General features: G+C 60.0%; 2 protein-coding genes across 8 annotated transcripts; one reads left to right on the forward strand and one right to left on the reverse strand.

Annotated features, from left to right (window-relative positions):
* Positions 1-226: 226 nt before the first annotated feature.
* ENKD1 (enkurin domain containing 1) lies at positions 227-8,573 on the forward strand. 6 transcript variants are annotated; one of them, XM_072346523.1, is made up of 9 exons: positions 227-444; positions 1,889-2,003; positions 3,718-3,812; positions 3,960-4,184; positions 4,501-4,673; positions 6,220-6,381; positions 6,661-6,830; positions 7,219-7,355; positions 7,811-8,573. In XM_072346523.1, the coding sequence occupies exons 3-9, from the start codon at positions 3,728-3,730 to the stop codon at positions 7,969-7,971; spliced, it is 1,113 nt and encodes a 370-aa protein (XP_072202624.1). In that variant the 5' UTR covers positions 227-444; positions 1,889-2,003; positions 3,718-3,727; the 3' UTR covers positions 7,972-8,573. The 6 variants fall into 6 exon arrangements, with proteins under 6 accessions (XP_072202624.1, XP_072202622.1, XP_072202625.1 ...); XM_072346521.1 differs by lacking the exon at positions 227-444 and adding an exon at positions 930-1,218; XM_072346524.1 differs by lacking the exon at positions 227-444 and adding an exon at positions 930-1,055.
* A 925-nt stretch (positions 8,574-9,498) lies between these two features.
* PARD6A (par-6 family cell polarity regulator alpha) lies at positions 9,499-14,069 on the reverse strand. Of its 2 annotated transcripts, none has more exons than XM_072346518.1 (3): positions 13,316-14,069; positions 12,372-12,594; positions 9,499-10,485 (listed from the first exon to the last, which is right to left on the reverse strand). In XM_072346518.1, the coding sequence occupies exons 1-3, from the start codon at positions 13,463-13,465 to the stop codon at positions 9,701-9,703; spliced, it is 1,158 nt and encodes a 385-aa protein (XP_072202619.1). In that variant the 5' UTR covers positions 13,466-14,069; the 3' UTR covers positions 9,499-9,700. The 2 variants fall into 2 exon arrangements, with proteins under 2 accessions (XP_072202619.1, XP_072202618.1); XM_072346517.1 differs by having other exon boundaries at positions 9,559-10,488.
* Positions 14,070-14,112: the final 43 nt, after the last annotated feature.

Here is a 14,112-nt window from a genome sequence, read left to right on the forward strand (position 1 = left end):
TCTTGCTCTAAAGCTGTTCTGGACTCACTGGTCCCAGAGATCCCCTGTGTATCGTGGGCCTCCCACACTGACTGTTGTGATGAATGAAGATGCAGGCTAAGGACCTCCTGGGTTTGCTAGGACCATTCTTTGCTCAGTCTCTAAATGAGATATTTACTTGCAGGTATTTATTTCCTTTCAACATAGTTTCAAAGTCTGACAGGAACAAGTGTACATGATGTGCTGTTTTAAAGGGGGGGAGCTCGGCTGGTCCTTGGCTCTGAGCACTCATTGGCTGTGGGCTGAAGGAAGCAAGCAGATGGGTGTAAATCACACGCTGTTCCCACCAGGTGCACCAGTGGAAGTTCTGCATCTTCCTGCAACGCTTTCCAGGTAGAGGATTGCTGCTCCTGCTGTAGCTCTGAGCATCTCTTGTCGGTGGTGTCTGTGTGCTACGGAAAGCAGGTGAGATAATGTCTCCTGAGCTCACCTGGAAGAGTCCCTGCCTTCATTCACACTGACTCTCTCCAACTTCATTCCTGCTGGTGCTGGATCTGTTTTGAAGCTGAATTGGGAGACCTCCTTTGTGCCTGCAGTGGGCAGGTTGGGGCCTCTGGGAGCACCCAGAGTGGCACACACGAGGGCAAAGCCTCCATCTCTGAGGGGCTGAGCCACAGCATCCTGCACAGCTCTGGTCCCTCCCCATTGCCATGACCTGCTGGCAAGCCATTCCCCTCCTTGCTGGCCTGGTTGGCACAGAGTGCCCTGTGCCTGGCCCTGCACCTCCTCAGAGGGGCTTCCAACCACCCAGCGTGCTCACTGCACCTTGTTGGAGTTCTCTCTCTCCAGCCCCGGAGCAGCTGTCCTACCTGCTGCCTGCCTTCCCCTTCCCCTCCTGCTGGGCACATCAGCTCCGTGCTGAGGTTGATGTACTGATACAAGGGGCGCAGACGTGGCAGCCGGCCTGGAGGGAATCACAGGATGGTTTAGGCTGGAAGGGAGCTGAAAGATGACGGAGCTCAGGCTGGGCAGCACGACGGCTGTTCCCTATGGATGCTCACCCAGCGCGTCCCGAGGTGGGACCTTTTTGCACGGCTGCGTGCTGCTCGTGCTTTTCCTCTTCTTGCTCTTTTCCTGCGGCTCGGCTGCGGGGTTGGCATCGCCCTCAGCAGCAGCGTGCTGCAGATCGGGGTGCTGCAGGTCGGGGTGCTGCAGGTCGGGGTGCTGCAACACGTGCAGGTGGGTCCTGCGGGACAGGGATGGGCTGCAGGGCAGGGCCAGCTCTGCACCGTGCGGCTCAGCTGATGCACGGCGCTCCGTGCGGCACGAAGTCGGCTCCCGAAGGGGTCGTGCCGGCTTACTTTGCGTCCTGCGGGGGGGCGGACATGGAGCAGCGCCGGGCTTCGGCAGCGGCTGGGAGGAGCCTGCGGGACGTACCGGGGAGGGCCGTTACCGGGGGAACGCAGCAACAGCGCAGCATTAAGTCCGGCCGGGAGGAGCCCAGCCGCCCATCACATGCCCACACCGCCCTGCAGGCGGGGCTCGGCCCGGCACAGCCCCACCATCCCGGCACAGCCCCACCATCCCCCCGGCGGAAGCGGCGGTTGCCCGGAGCGCGGCGGCTCCGCGGGGTGCGTGCGGTGCGGCCGGAGCCCGGCAGGCTGCCTCCCTCCCCCATCCCATCCCATCCCAACCCAATCCATCCCCCCGCTGCGGTTCTGACCCGGTTGCTTCCGCCCATAACGGTAGGGAGGGAGCCAACGGCCCAATTGCCACGAGCCCTTTGCTTGGCCCCGGATGTCTCGCTCTGCCGATCGCGGCTCTTATTGCAGCTCTTACTGCAGCTCTTACTGCAGCTTATCCAGAGATGGGTTCATTTATGTCTTTGTTCCCCCCGTGCTTTTTACAGAACCGGGCTGGTAGCAGCACAAAGCCGAACAACGAAGCTCCAACTCCGCATGAGGTCGCAGCTCCCCGGCCGGGCACGCAGCTCCGGTGGGTGGCACCGAGCTCTGCTGGAAGAGGTACGGCCGGAGGTGCGTCCTGCGTGCAGCTCAGCTTCCCTGCCCCCCTCTGCAGCCCGGCCCTGGGCTGAGCAGGAGCTGCTCACGTCCATCTGTTTGCTTGAGCTGCGAGGCCGTGGCATCTCGCTGCCGGCAACAGATGCTTTTGATGCTTAGGTTTCTAACACAGCTTTAGAGATGCTTTCCTGGGTGCGTATTAGGTCCCAGCCGGAAGGGCTGGCCTGGCTCCTCCTGTAGCCACGTGCTCCTGCTGCTCCCCTTCTGCTTGGCCGGTGCATCTCTGGTCCCTGCGTGGAGTTGCAGCTGGGTGGGATGCAGTCTGCTCATCCCTGCTGGCACGGGGAGCCCTCAGCTTCTCCTCCAGCCCTGCTGTCCCACTGCACGGGAGCAAAGCAGCCGCCTGGAAAGCCTGCTCTTGGGAGCTGAAGGTTTGGCTGCTTCATCCTAAGGCCAGATGATGATGCTGGGGGTGCTGGGGGCTGTTGTCCCACATGGGGAGGGTTTGCTGCGAGCACCCAGATAGGCAAAGCGCTGTCATCATAAAAGCTGTGTGATCTTGTGAGATCCAAAGCCAGAGGCGGCGTGACTTGTAAATCAGGGTGTGGGTGTCATCTGCAAATTGCCTGCAGCAGGGCAGGGTGCCACTGGGACGTGGGATGGGCCCCGTGTTCAGGTACAGGAGAAGCCTTCCATCCCCCACCTCCCATCAGCCTGCCTTTCCTCCTCCAACCCCCCCCTACTCTAATTGCCTGCTCTGGTACAGGGCCTGCTTTCACTCTGTCATTTTGCACCTAAATTACTGGCGTTGGAAGAGAGTTCAGATCGAGATCAGATGTGAGTCTCGAGGCCAGTAACTATCCTGGAGTCATCTCTTGGAGGATGCTTTTGTTCTCGGTATAAGAGAGCCCGTTCTGCCTTAGCTCCATCCATTTTAAAGGAGATGAAATAAGAAGAGAACGGTGCTCTTTTACTGCAGCCTGAGACTCGGTCTGAAGCATTTCAGGAGTAGCCTTTGCAGGCTGGATGGGTACAAAGGAGCCTCCGGCCATCCCTGCCGGCGTGCAGTGCTCAGCACTGCTTGCATTGCCTCTGCAGTTGTGTCTGGGAGATGAATAATAGCTTTTTGCTAATGGGTCTCATGTCAACAAGGGTAATTGAACAGGGAAGACGGCAGTGCATTAGTTGCTATGAGTCAGGCTCGCTCAGCCTGGCACTGGTTGTTTATTGGTTTCTAAATGAAATGGGAGATGCCGTGTCCTGTCAGTGCTGGCATGCTGAGGATCCTAAGAGGGGCTCTTCCCGTAGGGCTGTCTCTGTTGGCATTGCAGACCCAGGATTTTCTGTGCTGAAGGTGTGGGCAGACATTGAGGCTCAGTGCTGGTTAGTCCTGCAGTAGGGATGGTGCTGCTGGATCCTTTGCTTCACCTACATGAAAGCACAGCATGGTTAGAATGGACCTCAAAGCCCACCCAGCCCCAAGCCCTGCTGTAGGCTGGCTGCTTCCCAGCTCAGGCTGCCCAGGGTCCATCCATAGCCTGGGGCACCTGCAGGGATGGGCACCCACAGCCGTGGGCAGCCATGGAGTCCATTTGGGGTTATTTCCTACTTGCAGGTTGTCCCTGCAGCTGAGTCTGAGCTCTCTGACATTAGCTCTGCAGTGGCTCTGTGAGCTGTGTTTAGTTCACCCCTCACTGCTGCTCGGTTTCCATTGCAGAGACAGCAGAATGTGTGAAGGGCCATCCAAGATTTCTGGGCCCATTCCTCCAGACCCTACGCTCTTCCCAGACTATTACAGACGCCCTTTCTCAGGTGAGTCCTCGGGTGCTGATGACGATCCTGAAGGTTATAAGAAGGGAAAACATGAGGTAGAGCTGCAGGGGGGACCTTTGGCATCGCTCCCTTGAAGAAAGCAGCAGATCGTGCCAACCTGCTTTTTGTTCCTTTCTTTCTCGGTAGCTCGAGGGAGGCTGGAAGGCAATGCTCAGCGGTTGGGTTTGACCTCTCACCCCACGGATTCGGCTCCCAGCTCAGCCCGTGCTTTGAGCAGTGCCCACCGGCCCCAACCAGCCCCTCGCATCCGCCCCAGCGGGAAGGACTTCTTGGAGAAGGGGCAGAAGGGGACGCTCGGCCTCCTGCTGCAGCTCGACGGGCTCTCTCTGGGTGGGGGTCTGCCAGCAAAGAGTAAGTGCTGCCTGGCTCTTATTGGCTTTGTATCCTGGCGTTGCCCCAGGCCCTGGATGGTGTCAGCATGGTGGTTGCCACAACCGCTGTGCCAAAACAGGAGGGGAACCAGCTGAGGTCTTCCAGAAACAGGGTCAGCCCTTCCCAGCGTGGGGGGGGAAATGCACAGATTGTGTGGTCTTTGGTGGGGGGAGGACTTGCTGTTTGCACGGGTGGCTTTGGAGATGGAGCTGTCAGCTCTGGTGTTGTGATCCAGAAGCCTACGTCTGCTGGCAGCGTTTGAGGGCTGAAAGCTGCGTCTCCCCTTGCTGCGCAGGGAAAGAGTCCAAGGACCACGAGAAGGAAAACGTGAGGAGAATAAAGGAGATTCAGAAGAAGTGCAAAGAGAGGGAGAGAGCCCAGGAGCGCAGCCAGCCCAAACCTGTGAAAGCTCTATGGAAATCCCAGAAATATGAGAGCGTGGAGTCCAAGGTGAAGGCCAGACTGCAGGTGGGTACCCAGGGGGCTCTTCAACTCTCCTGGCGGGTCAGAAGAAGAAGAAAATCTCATCACATCTTCTACCCGCTGCCTCCTGCCTGGCCCTTCTGTCGTAGGAATCTGAGGGCAGTTCTTGGCGTGGTGCAGAGCAGCCCTCAGTTTATCCCTGTCCCGAGGTGCATCCAGCTGGCTTCTCAGCCTTCCACGTCTGGGGCTCGTGCCATAAGGCGGTGGTGTTCTGCCCCACAGATCCTTGTCCTGGCCCTTTCTGCATGGCACTGGGGCAGATAAGAAGAGATCGACCTTCATGCTGCTGCAGGCTTCGTGCCAGCTCTCAGGACCCTGTGGACACGCAGTTGGGTTTTACCAACTGTGTACTGAGCTGGAACAGGCACGGTTTCTGTTCCGAGTGGTGTTTGCTCTCCTGTAGGTTTTGCTTTGCTTTTGGCTTCTTTCTTTTCCTTTCTCTGGATAGTTTTTTCTTTCCTGGTGTTTAAATGACGCATCTGTTGGGGGCTTTCCAAAATGCACCAAGGAGCACGCTGAAGAAGCTGGGTGATGTGCTGGACATCACCACTTAAGCAACACCCTCCTTGCTGCTTCATAGCTGAGCTGATGCTTCAGGTTCCTCCTGTGTCCCCGGAGCCAACAAGGTGGTGCTACAAAGATTGGCAGGGTGATTTCCAGGCGGTTCCAGAAGCCTTGCCCCTCTTTTCTAGTGCACCACCAACCTGCTCGCTGGTGCCTGTGACCTTCCACACGCAGGAGCCAGCCCACCTGTGCCTTAGCAATGAATCCAAGCCTACGCTCTTGTTTGACAAACCCTCAGGATCAGAGGATGATTGAGATCACCTTTTGTTCTGTTTTGTTCTGATGGGGGTGTTCTCTCTGCGCAGTTACTGCGTGGTGTCTTACTGCACTCTTTGGATCCGGAGGCTCTGGGGCTGACTCACGTTGCTTTAATCATTGCTGAGGCCCTCCTGGAGCTGACGTGTTCCCTTCGAAGCATCTCCATGTTGCGTGGAGCTCCTGCTCACAGGTGGAGTTGGTTCTGTTCAGTCTTGGAAGTCTGGCGTGGAGGATTTTCTCCTCCATCTCTGTCAGTTGCAGCTGCTTCCTTAACAGCAGCATCCAGCATCGCCTTGCTGTGCAGCTGACCACTGCCTCTAACGATGCCTCCTACCCCGTTGGGTATCTCCATAGCGTTATCTGATGGTGCTCTGCTTCTGTGCCTGCAGTTTTCTTTGGTAAAGAGGGACTCTGGCCCACTTGTGGTCTGCGTGGATCGCGGGTCTTTTTTCTTCCTTTTAGTGCTTCTTCACCGAGTTCATTTCCAGCTGTGGGTTTGTTGCTGTCATCGATCTGGTTTGGTCTTTGCTGCCTGTGGTTTGTGTGCAGAACTTCAGCCAAATCGCAGCAGAAAAGCACGTTGTTGTCTGATGGAAACCCGTGGCTGAGCTCGCGGTTCACCCCCCCCAGACTTTACCGGGGAGTTTCTCTTGGCCCCACCATCCCTCCGCTGAGCCCTCCCTCTGTTTTATTCTTGCCCCTTTCCCAGGAGAGCTCCCCACCTCCTCACCCAGAGGCTGTGAAGTTCCTGCGGGCGTACTCTCGCTGTGGCCCTGGGATCAGGCCGGGCAGATCACCATCCCCAAGCCCTGCCGGCATGAAAGCAGCAGCCAGCACTGAGGCTCTGCAGGCTCTGGGTGCTGAAACCAAGGTGAGCTGCACACCGCCTGCGTGCTCCCAGGGCTTTCTGTCCCCCTGCCACCCATTGCTTTTGCTTTGCATGCTATGTATGGGCTCAGCTTAAGAAGGCAGGCTGTGGGTTTTTGTGGCTGTTGGTGCCCGCTGTCTCAAACTGTTGCCATAGGTGCTGTCTGTCTTTGTGCATCCGCTCAGCATCTCACACACGTAGCTGCTCACTCTGCTGCTTATAAGAGCAGCTGCCCATGTGTGCCACGCACAGCTCCCGCTGCCTCCCTCTCTCTACTTTCAGTTGCAGGTGGAGGGCAATAGCATTGACTTCATCAAGCACAACGCCCGCAATGCCAAGCGGGCCCCTCTGCGGCGCTCCCACTCCCTGCAGGCACTGGATGAGCTGCTGGGACAGAAGCAGAGGGAGCAGGAGGAGTACAACGCCAAGCAGAAGGGCCACGTCCCCCAGTAGTACGTATAGCAGAGGGGCCAGGGCACCACGTGCCAGCAGAGCAATGTACTGTGGCCTGGGGAATAAATGCAAAGCTTGCTGCAAAGCTGTGGCTGTTGCAGCTGGGCTGGTGAGGAGTTTTGTCTCCTCTTCCCTTGCTTGCTGCCATACAGTGATGCAATGTGCTCAGTGCCTTTCAGCACACAAGATCTGATGGCCAGCCCGTGCACACGGGCTAAATCCAAGTGCTTCCCAATGCAGCAAAGGCACATGGAGCAGGAGGGGTGTGGGTGCTGCCAGCCTGGGGCTCTGTGGTCTTCGGGCAGTGACATGGAGACCAGCAGGGCTCCATTCTTGGGCAGCCCTTCCTGCCAGGGGTGCCGACACCAGTTTCTGTCTGCCCTGCAGCCTGCTGGAGAGGAAGGAGCAATGGCGCAGGCAGATGGAGGAGCAGCTGCGAAGCCGGCCGGATCCCGACACGCCACCCGGCCACACCATGATGCCCGAGGGCCAACGGCTGGAGATGCTGAGCAATCTGAAGCAGAGTAAGAGGAAAAGAACTGAGGATTCTAGCTCGAAAATAGGCAGGATTAGGGAGGGTGAAGTTTGGGAGCACAGTCAGAGGTCTTCCAGTAATCAGCCGTGTGTGTGGACAGAGCGATCCTTTGGCATGGTGGGACCTGGAGGCTACAGGGCTGGCTTTCTGGAACAGGCTTGGCCCAGGGGACCTGGCATTAGGGTTCCTATTGTACTTCAAATGTATACTGTAGTTGGAAGAGATCTCTGGGGGTCTCCTGTCCAACCCTTGCTCAAAGTAGGAGTACCTTAGAGCTGGGGCTTTGGTCCTCCTCCTCCAGCTGTGGTTTTAATCCAGGGATGGGTATTCTCTGCAGGTCCCTGCTCTCATGCTGCTGCCATTTTAACAGCTGAACAGTGGGGTTATAATGTTAGGAAAAAAGGGAATTTCTCTTCCTCTCATGCAGCTTTTTGTGTTTTCCAGGCCAGGAGCAGCTGATAAAGGACCTGGTGATGCTGCCGATGCGTGCAGACACTCTGAGCATTCAGAAGAGGCGAGTAGAGCTGGAAAGGAAGCTCTCCCAGATAGAAGAAGCCCTCAAAATTTTCTCCAGGCCCAAAGTCTTCATCAAGCTGGACTCCTGAGCCCGTGGGGCTGCGAGCAGTGCACTGCTCTGCATGAGCATCCCGGAGGAGGGGAGGAGAGGAAGGCAGATCAAGGACCCCATGGTGTCAGCACCGACACGCAGTTGGCACCTCTTGCTCCCAAGGGCACATCCTGGAGGGAGAGGAGCTACTTGGCTCTGCTGTGCAGTTTGGAGAACAGTTGTCCCCGTGCTGGTTGACTTCTCACAGAGATCAGCTGTCTGCTCGGAATCGATGGCGCAGATCTCATGGCTTCTGATTTTCCCATTCCTACTGACTGGCAGGAGGTTCCCCCATGCTGCTGCTCTGCACTTGGTTGTCCTTTTCTTTCCCGCACAGCGCAGCTCGTTCTGGGCACTGCAGGCTTCGCTGCACACAGGGCTTTCGCCCTGGGCTCTGTGCTGACCCATCCTAAGCACGCAGCCGGTGCCTCTGTCCTCTCCATCCTGCTGCATGAGCTCAATAGCAGCCAAAAGGCACAGAGCTCCGGTGCTTCCCACGCAGAGAAGGGCTGGGGTGGAAGCAGGGGGATCTGGTGAGGTGTCTGGAGAAGCTGTTGTTGTCCGTGGGGTGGGATGTGCTCCGATAAAGCGTAGTTTTCTCACATTGATGTGTCCTGGTGGACTCAGCGGGACCTGGGGAAGGCGGTGGTGGGCAGCAGAGAGCAGCAGTGCTGGTGTGGTGCAGCCAGGAGAGCTGTGAGACCCCACTGGGGATGGCTTGAAGTGACCAGAGCACAGAGCATAGTCAGGTAGGTGCCACTGTGCAGGTGAGCTCTGCCTTTGTACCATCGTGTGTCAGCAGCTCTATGTAGGGATCCTGCTTTGTGGAGCAAGGGAAGATTCAGCCCAGAAGGCATCACTGGAGGGTTCTGGTCCATCTGCTGCCCAGAGCAGAGCCAGATCCACAGCTCATGACCTTGTCCAGCTTGCTCCACCAACACTGCGTGGGACAAACGCTGCACGCAGCTGCACTGCTGCAGGCTTTCCCCCATCCCAAGGCAGGATCTGGGGCTTACCAGGGCGGTGAGACGTTGTAGCCTCATCCTGTGCCCTGGGGCTGCTGGGGGACAGCGCTGGTGCCAGGCCCCGAGGAAGCTCCCAGTGCTCTGGGGCTGGAGGAGGCAAGGTACCAGCCAGAAAATGGACCCATACCTCCTTGGGGCTGTCCTCAGGGCATCGCTGCTGGGCTGCAAGCAGCCCCAGCCCTGCTGCGGTGCACTCCCTGCCATAAACAAGCCTGGACTAACCAGCTTTGCTGTCTGCATCTCCCTCCTGCCTGTCTGGGGCCTGGCTCACGTCAGGACCCTGTGTTTGTTTGCCCTGGGCATGGGGGCTCTAAGCGTGTATTGCAGGACAGCTCTGCAGTTAGCCTTGCTGGGCTCACCTGGAAAGCAGCAAAGGTACGTGTGTGCAGAACTGTTAGGGACACACCAGCCCCATCCCACAGCACCAAACCCATTTGCTGTCCCGGATGGAGACTGCTGGCCCCTGCAGCGACACGAACCATGGACAAAGGGGGTGTTTTCTAGAAAAGGTTTTACTGTCCATTGCAATATATTACTTAATGATGCATGTTTTAATAAAATAATTAAAAAACCCACGTGGGTGGAAGAAGGGAGGTGAGGGGCTCAGATGGGCAGTGCCTGGCAGGAGCAGGCTCCAGGGCAAGGACAGGGCAGAGGTAACCCCGCTCGGCCCCACCGCCACGGTGCCCACAAGCAGTCCGGCTATAGGGTGAGAAGGGTGCCATCCTCCTGCACGCTGCCCCGGCCGGGGCTGCCATCGTGGCTGCCCAGTGACTGCAGGGAGCCCTGCGAGCTGTGCGGGGACAGGCTGGGCGGGAGGGGTCCATCAGCAGAGCCCCCATTGGGGCAGCCCATGGGGCCGTAGTGGGGCGCGCCATCGCTCTCGATGACCAGGTCGCCCTCCTCGTCGCTCTCGGCTGTGCTGTAGTTGCTGAGGTACTGCGAGGCCGGGCTGGGGGTCTGCTGGCTGGGGGTGCTGTCCGTGGACACCCCCGAGCTGCCCGAGGCTTTGCTGCTGCGGATGACGTTGTTGCGCTGGTTGGCCGGCTTGACGGTGATGATGAGGTTGTGGCTGTTGGCCACCATCATGTCCGTCACCTGGTCCAGAGACTTGCCGGCCACGTCGATGCCGTTGACCTCCAGGATCTCATCGCTCACCGCCAGCAGCCCCGTGCTCTCCGCCAGGCCGCCCTTCACCAGGCGGGAGATGAAGATGCCGGGCACCTTCTCGACGCCCTGCGGGGCCACGCGCACGCTGACGCCGTCGCGGATGTAGAAGCCCAGCGGCTTGTCGGAGCCGTGCTTGTGCAGCCGCACGCGGCGATGCGTCTCGGGCAGGATGTCCACGTCGATGATGGAGGAGATCTGTCGGAAGTCCTGTGGCATGCCGATCAGGAGGTGAGGTTTGGCCCGGCAGTGTGCGGGGCGCAGCAGACCCTTCTTCTTCCTCTGCAACGAGTTGGAGGCGAAGACGCCGGCGTCCGATTCTGCTGCGGGGAGCGAAGGGGGATGCGGTCAGACAGGGCTCAGCACCACGAGCACCGCGCGGCGGCCATGATCTCACCAGCCTTCCCCACCAAACGTCACCCCGGCTCTTCCTGTCTCCTCTGGGCCCATCTCCTGGGATTACCCAGTGTACACACGGCTGGGATTAGTGGGATCCGGGCGGTGATTCAGCCTTAATCACACTTTAAGCCAAGCTCTGCAGTTTAACGCTTGAGCTGCCGGCTCTGCCAGCCTGGGGGCCGCTGCTGTGCCTTGGTTTGTGGCACACATGCCAGCTCCCCACACGTGACCCAATCCCTTATCCCTGTTGGAGCAGAATGACCAGGTCAGGACCACAGAGCCCTGCCACACTCAGTGTCCCCATGGCCCCCACCTCCCAACCCATGCATTCTGCCAGCATCTCGTTCCACCTCCAGGCGCTGCTATGCAGGGTCTGGCTCCATTCCCCCCAACCAACCGCTCTGGGGCTGTTCACTGAGTGCTGTCTCCCACACATCCCTCCCTTGACTGCATCCCCTAGGGACCAGGAGCATTCCCTGGGCTCTTGCTGGTTTCTCTCCACCCCTTTCCATGGAGGAGCTCAGATCTGGATGCTGTGTTGCCGTTGCATCCCTCCAACACTGCACGGGGCTTATCAGCATCCTCAGAGCCCAACCTGCAGAACCAGCAGGTGTTCTGCCACCGCTACAGAAAGCACCCAGTCCCAAAACGACCTCAGGAGGACACTGAGAAAGCCTGGCCCTGGTGCCACAGCAAAGGGAAGGCAGCTTTCTACACATGGAAGAGGCTGCCAAGTGCAGGAGCTCCCTGTCAGCATCAGACCCTGCTCTGGGCACGGGGGAGCCCATGGCACTGCAGGGACATGGGGTTTCTCCCAGTACGAGCTGGCCTGCCAGGGCTCCTGGGTTATAAATATCTCCCTGCACTCACCGCCTGCCTTATTTTTAGCTTTGGGAAGGGCGGTGGAGGCTTTCCCACAGCTATTTCAGCACATGGCTGCTCTCTGGGGGGCGAGAGGCAGCCAGGCTGTGCTGCTCAGCGCCTTGGGGATGCACCAGGCATCTTCCTGCCCTCCCTGTGAGCCCGAGCCCAGCCCTGGGGCTGAGCACCCATCCCCAGCTGGGCACCACTGGGATGTCTATGTCTATGTGTGGGTGGTGGCATGGGGAGCCAACATGTTGTGGCTTTTGCTTTTCAAACCCACTGCACGGGGACTCCAAAAGCCACACATCCGGACACACTGCATGCATGCTCCCCCTGCACCCAATGTGTGAATGAAGCTCTGCCTGTGTTCCTCACTAACCTGGGGACTGGTTTGACTACAGCCCAGCCCTGGAATGACCTGGATCCATTCTAAATCAGCCATGACTCACGCAGGACTCGCTCCTGGCCTCTCCATGTGCCCCTCTTGCAGCCCCTCTGCCAGGATCCTGCCTTGTGCTGCTGCCCTGGTGCAGAAGGGGATGGTTTGGAGCTGCTTGAGTGGCCCTGGAGGAAACCCATGCAAAAGCACGGGGAACCTGGCTCAGCAGCACAACATCACCCCTCACCTGGGGACCTGGGCCAATGGCTTGTGCTGAAGCCCCCACAGTGCTCAGGGTCCATCCCATGCAGCTGCACTCAGGCTGCTGCTATCACAGCTATTTTGCAGCCCAGCACAAGGAAGCTGCACTGCATGGAGCCCACACCAGCCTGGCTGCAAAGGCGACTTCCAAGAGGCGAAACACACGGGCTGGGTGGCTCGTGGTGTCACCTCACCCCAAGTCATCCCCCAGCACAAAGAGAAGAACAGGGCCAGCACGGGGACCGCCATTCACCCTGTGTATCCCAAGCAATAGATCCCAGCCCTTCTCCGGCCACCACTGACCCTTTTTCTGGATGATGACCCTGAGCAGGGGGTTGGCGGAGGACAGAGCCTTGTGGTAGTTGTCGTCGTTGTTGATGGGCAGCAGGTCGCCGTGCACGTCGGTGTAGCCCAGCAGCACATCCAGGCAGGGGATCTGATGCACGTTCTGCAGTAGGCGGTAAAAGTCCTGGAAGGTGCCGGCGCTGGAACGTTTCATGGCAAAGCGACGGAACTCAGCATCGAACTGCAGAGCAGGAGGAGAAGGAAGGAGGGAAAGGTGGTCAGAGCTGAAGGAGGGTTAGCGGGATCCCAGCTGTTATGAATGGGGCACGCAGGCAGAGATGGGGAGGGGGCACGTGGGGACACGGGGTGCGTCCCCAGGGCACATCTGGAGGAGGCACATCTGGATGAGCGCAGGGCTGGGGGCTGGCAGAGCACAGCTGGGGGGGCACATCTGGATGCACACACACATCTGGCTGTGTGCACACATCTGGCTGCCCCCTCACGCCGGGGAGAAAGGAGGTGTCGGGATGCACATCTGGCCGGAGGAGCCCCCCGCTGTGTCCGCGTCCTGGCGGCAGGCATCTAACCCAGATGTGCGCATCTAAGCAACGGCTGCCCCCGGCCCGCCCGCACCGCCGGGACCGCGCCGCCCCCGCCGTGCACCTGCCGAGCGCTCCCGGCGCTGCGCCCTTCACCGCGCCGAGAGGGCGGGCTGACGGCCCGGCGGCCCCTTCTTTACGGTACCGGCACCGCGCGGCGCTCGGAGCTGTGCCGCTGCGGCACCGGGAGCGGAGCAGGGCCCCGCACGGCCGGGATGTCTCTGCGCGCTGCCGCCACCACCTGTGCTGCCGGGGCGGGCGGGCACCATCAGCACCAGCATCAGCATCGGCATCGGCACCGGCATCAGCACCGGCATCAGCACCGGCATCAGCACCGGCATCAGCACCGGCATCGCCGCTTACCTTGCTCTTGACCTCGATGACGGGCTCGGCGGATCGCGCGGGCGTGCGGTGCAGTTTGGCCATGCTGCCCGCACCGCCGATCCCGCGGCCACGGGGGATTTTCACCGGCCATGACGTCACCAGCAGGCCGGCCCAGCGGCGCGGCGCCATTGGTCGAGGCGGGGCTCGGGGGCGGGGTCGGCGCGGAGCGAAGTGGAGCGCGCTGACAACGTCGCTGTAGCAACGGGGGCCGGGCCGGGAGGGGGGACGGGGGGGGGACCCCCTGGGGCGGCCGGGCAGCGCGGGGTCACGGCGGCATCGTGGATAATCCCGCTGTCACCGGGGTCGGCGCTGACGCAGGCGATAGTGACCGAGGCTCCCGGAGCCCTTCAGCTCGGTGCCTGCTGAGTTCAGTGCTCGCAGGACGCACGCTGGCTCGGCTCTGAGCTGCGCCCCTGCGCTCAGCGCCTTCAGCCGGGAGCCCCGAGGCTGCAGCCAGGCCCCGCCCCACGGCCACCGCTCTGGGGACGGCGGTGAGGGCCGCCCGAAGGCTCGGCAGCCCCAGGACCGTCCAGCACTCACCCCACCCGAGCACAGCTCACAGCCGGGCCAGCAGCGGGCGAACAGCTTCAGCTGGGGACGTTCTCAAGGGCAGCCAGGCTGCCGGGACGTGGAGCTGAACGCAACACCGCAGCGCGGCCCGGCGGCGCACCCGGCCCGGGGCCGTACAGCGTTACTATGGCGACGCGACGCCGAACGCCGCAGACCCCTCCTCGCTCCGCCCCTCGCAGCGCCGCACGCGAGGCCGCTTCCTATTG

The sequence above is a fragment of the Excalfactoria chinensis genome, chromosome 11, assembly GCF_039878825.1.
Source record: "Excalfactoria chinensis isolate bCotChi1 chromosome 11, bCotChi1.hap2, whole genome shotgun sequence".
Classification (NCBI taxonomy): domain Eukaryota; kingdom Metazoa; phylum Chordata; class Aves; order Galliformes; family Phasianidae; genus Excalfactoria; species Excalfactoria chinensis.

Excerpts from the sequence above, each read along its gene's own strand:
- ENKD1 (XM_072346523.1), top strand. The coding sequence starts at position 3,728 with ATGTGTGAAGGGCCATCCAAGATTTCTGGGCCCATTCCTCCAGACCCT. Across the intron at positions 3,813-3,959 it reads TTACAGACGCCCTTTCTCAG|CTCGAGGGAGGCTGGAAGGC; the intron begins GTGAGTCCTCGG and ends CTTTCTCGGTAG. Across the intron at positions 7,356-7,810 it reads GCTGAGCAATCTGAAGCAGA|GCCAGGAGCAGCTGATAAAG; the intron begins GTAAGAGGAAAA and ends TGTGTTTTCCAG.
- PARD6A (XM_072346517.1), bottom strand. The coding sequence starts at position 13,465 with ATGGCGCCGCGCCGCTGGGCCGGCCTGCTGGTGACGTCATGGCCGGTG. Across the intron at positions 12,595-13,315 it reads TCATCGAGGTCAAGAGCAAG|TTCGATGCTGAGTTCCGTCG; the intron begins GTAAGCGGCGAT and ends CCTGCTCTGCAG. Across the intron at positions 10,489-12,371 it reads GGTCATCATCCAGAAAAAGG|CAGAATCGGACGCCGGCGTC; the intron begins GTCAGTGGTGGC and ends CGCTCCCCGCAG.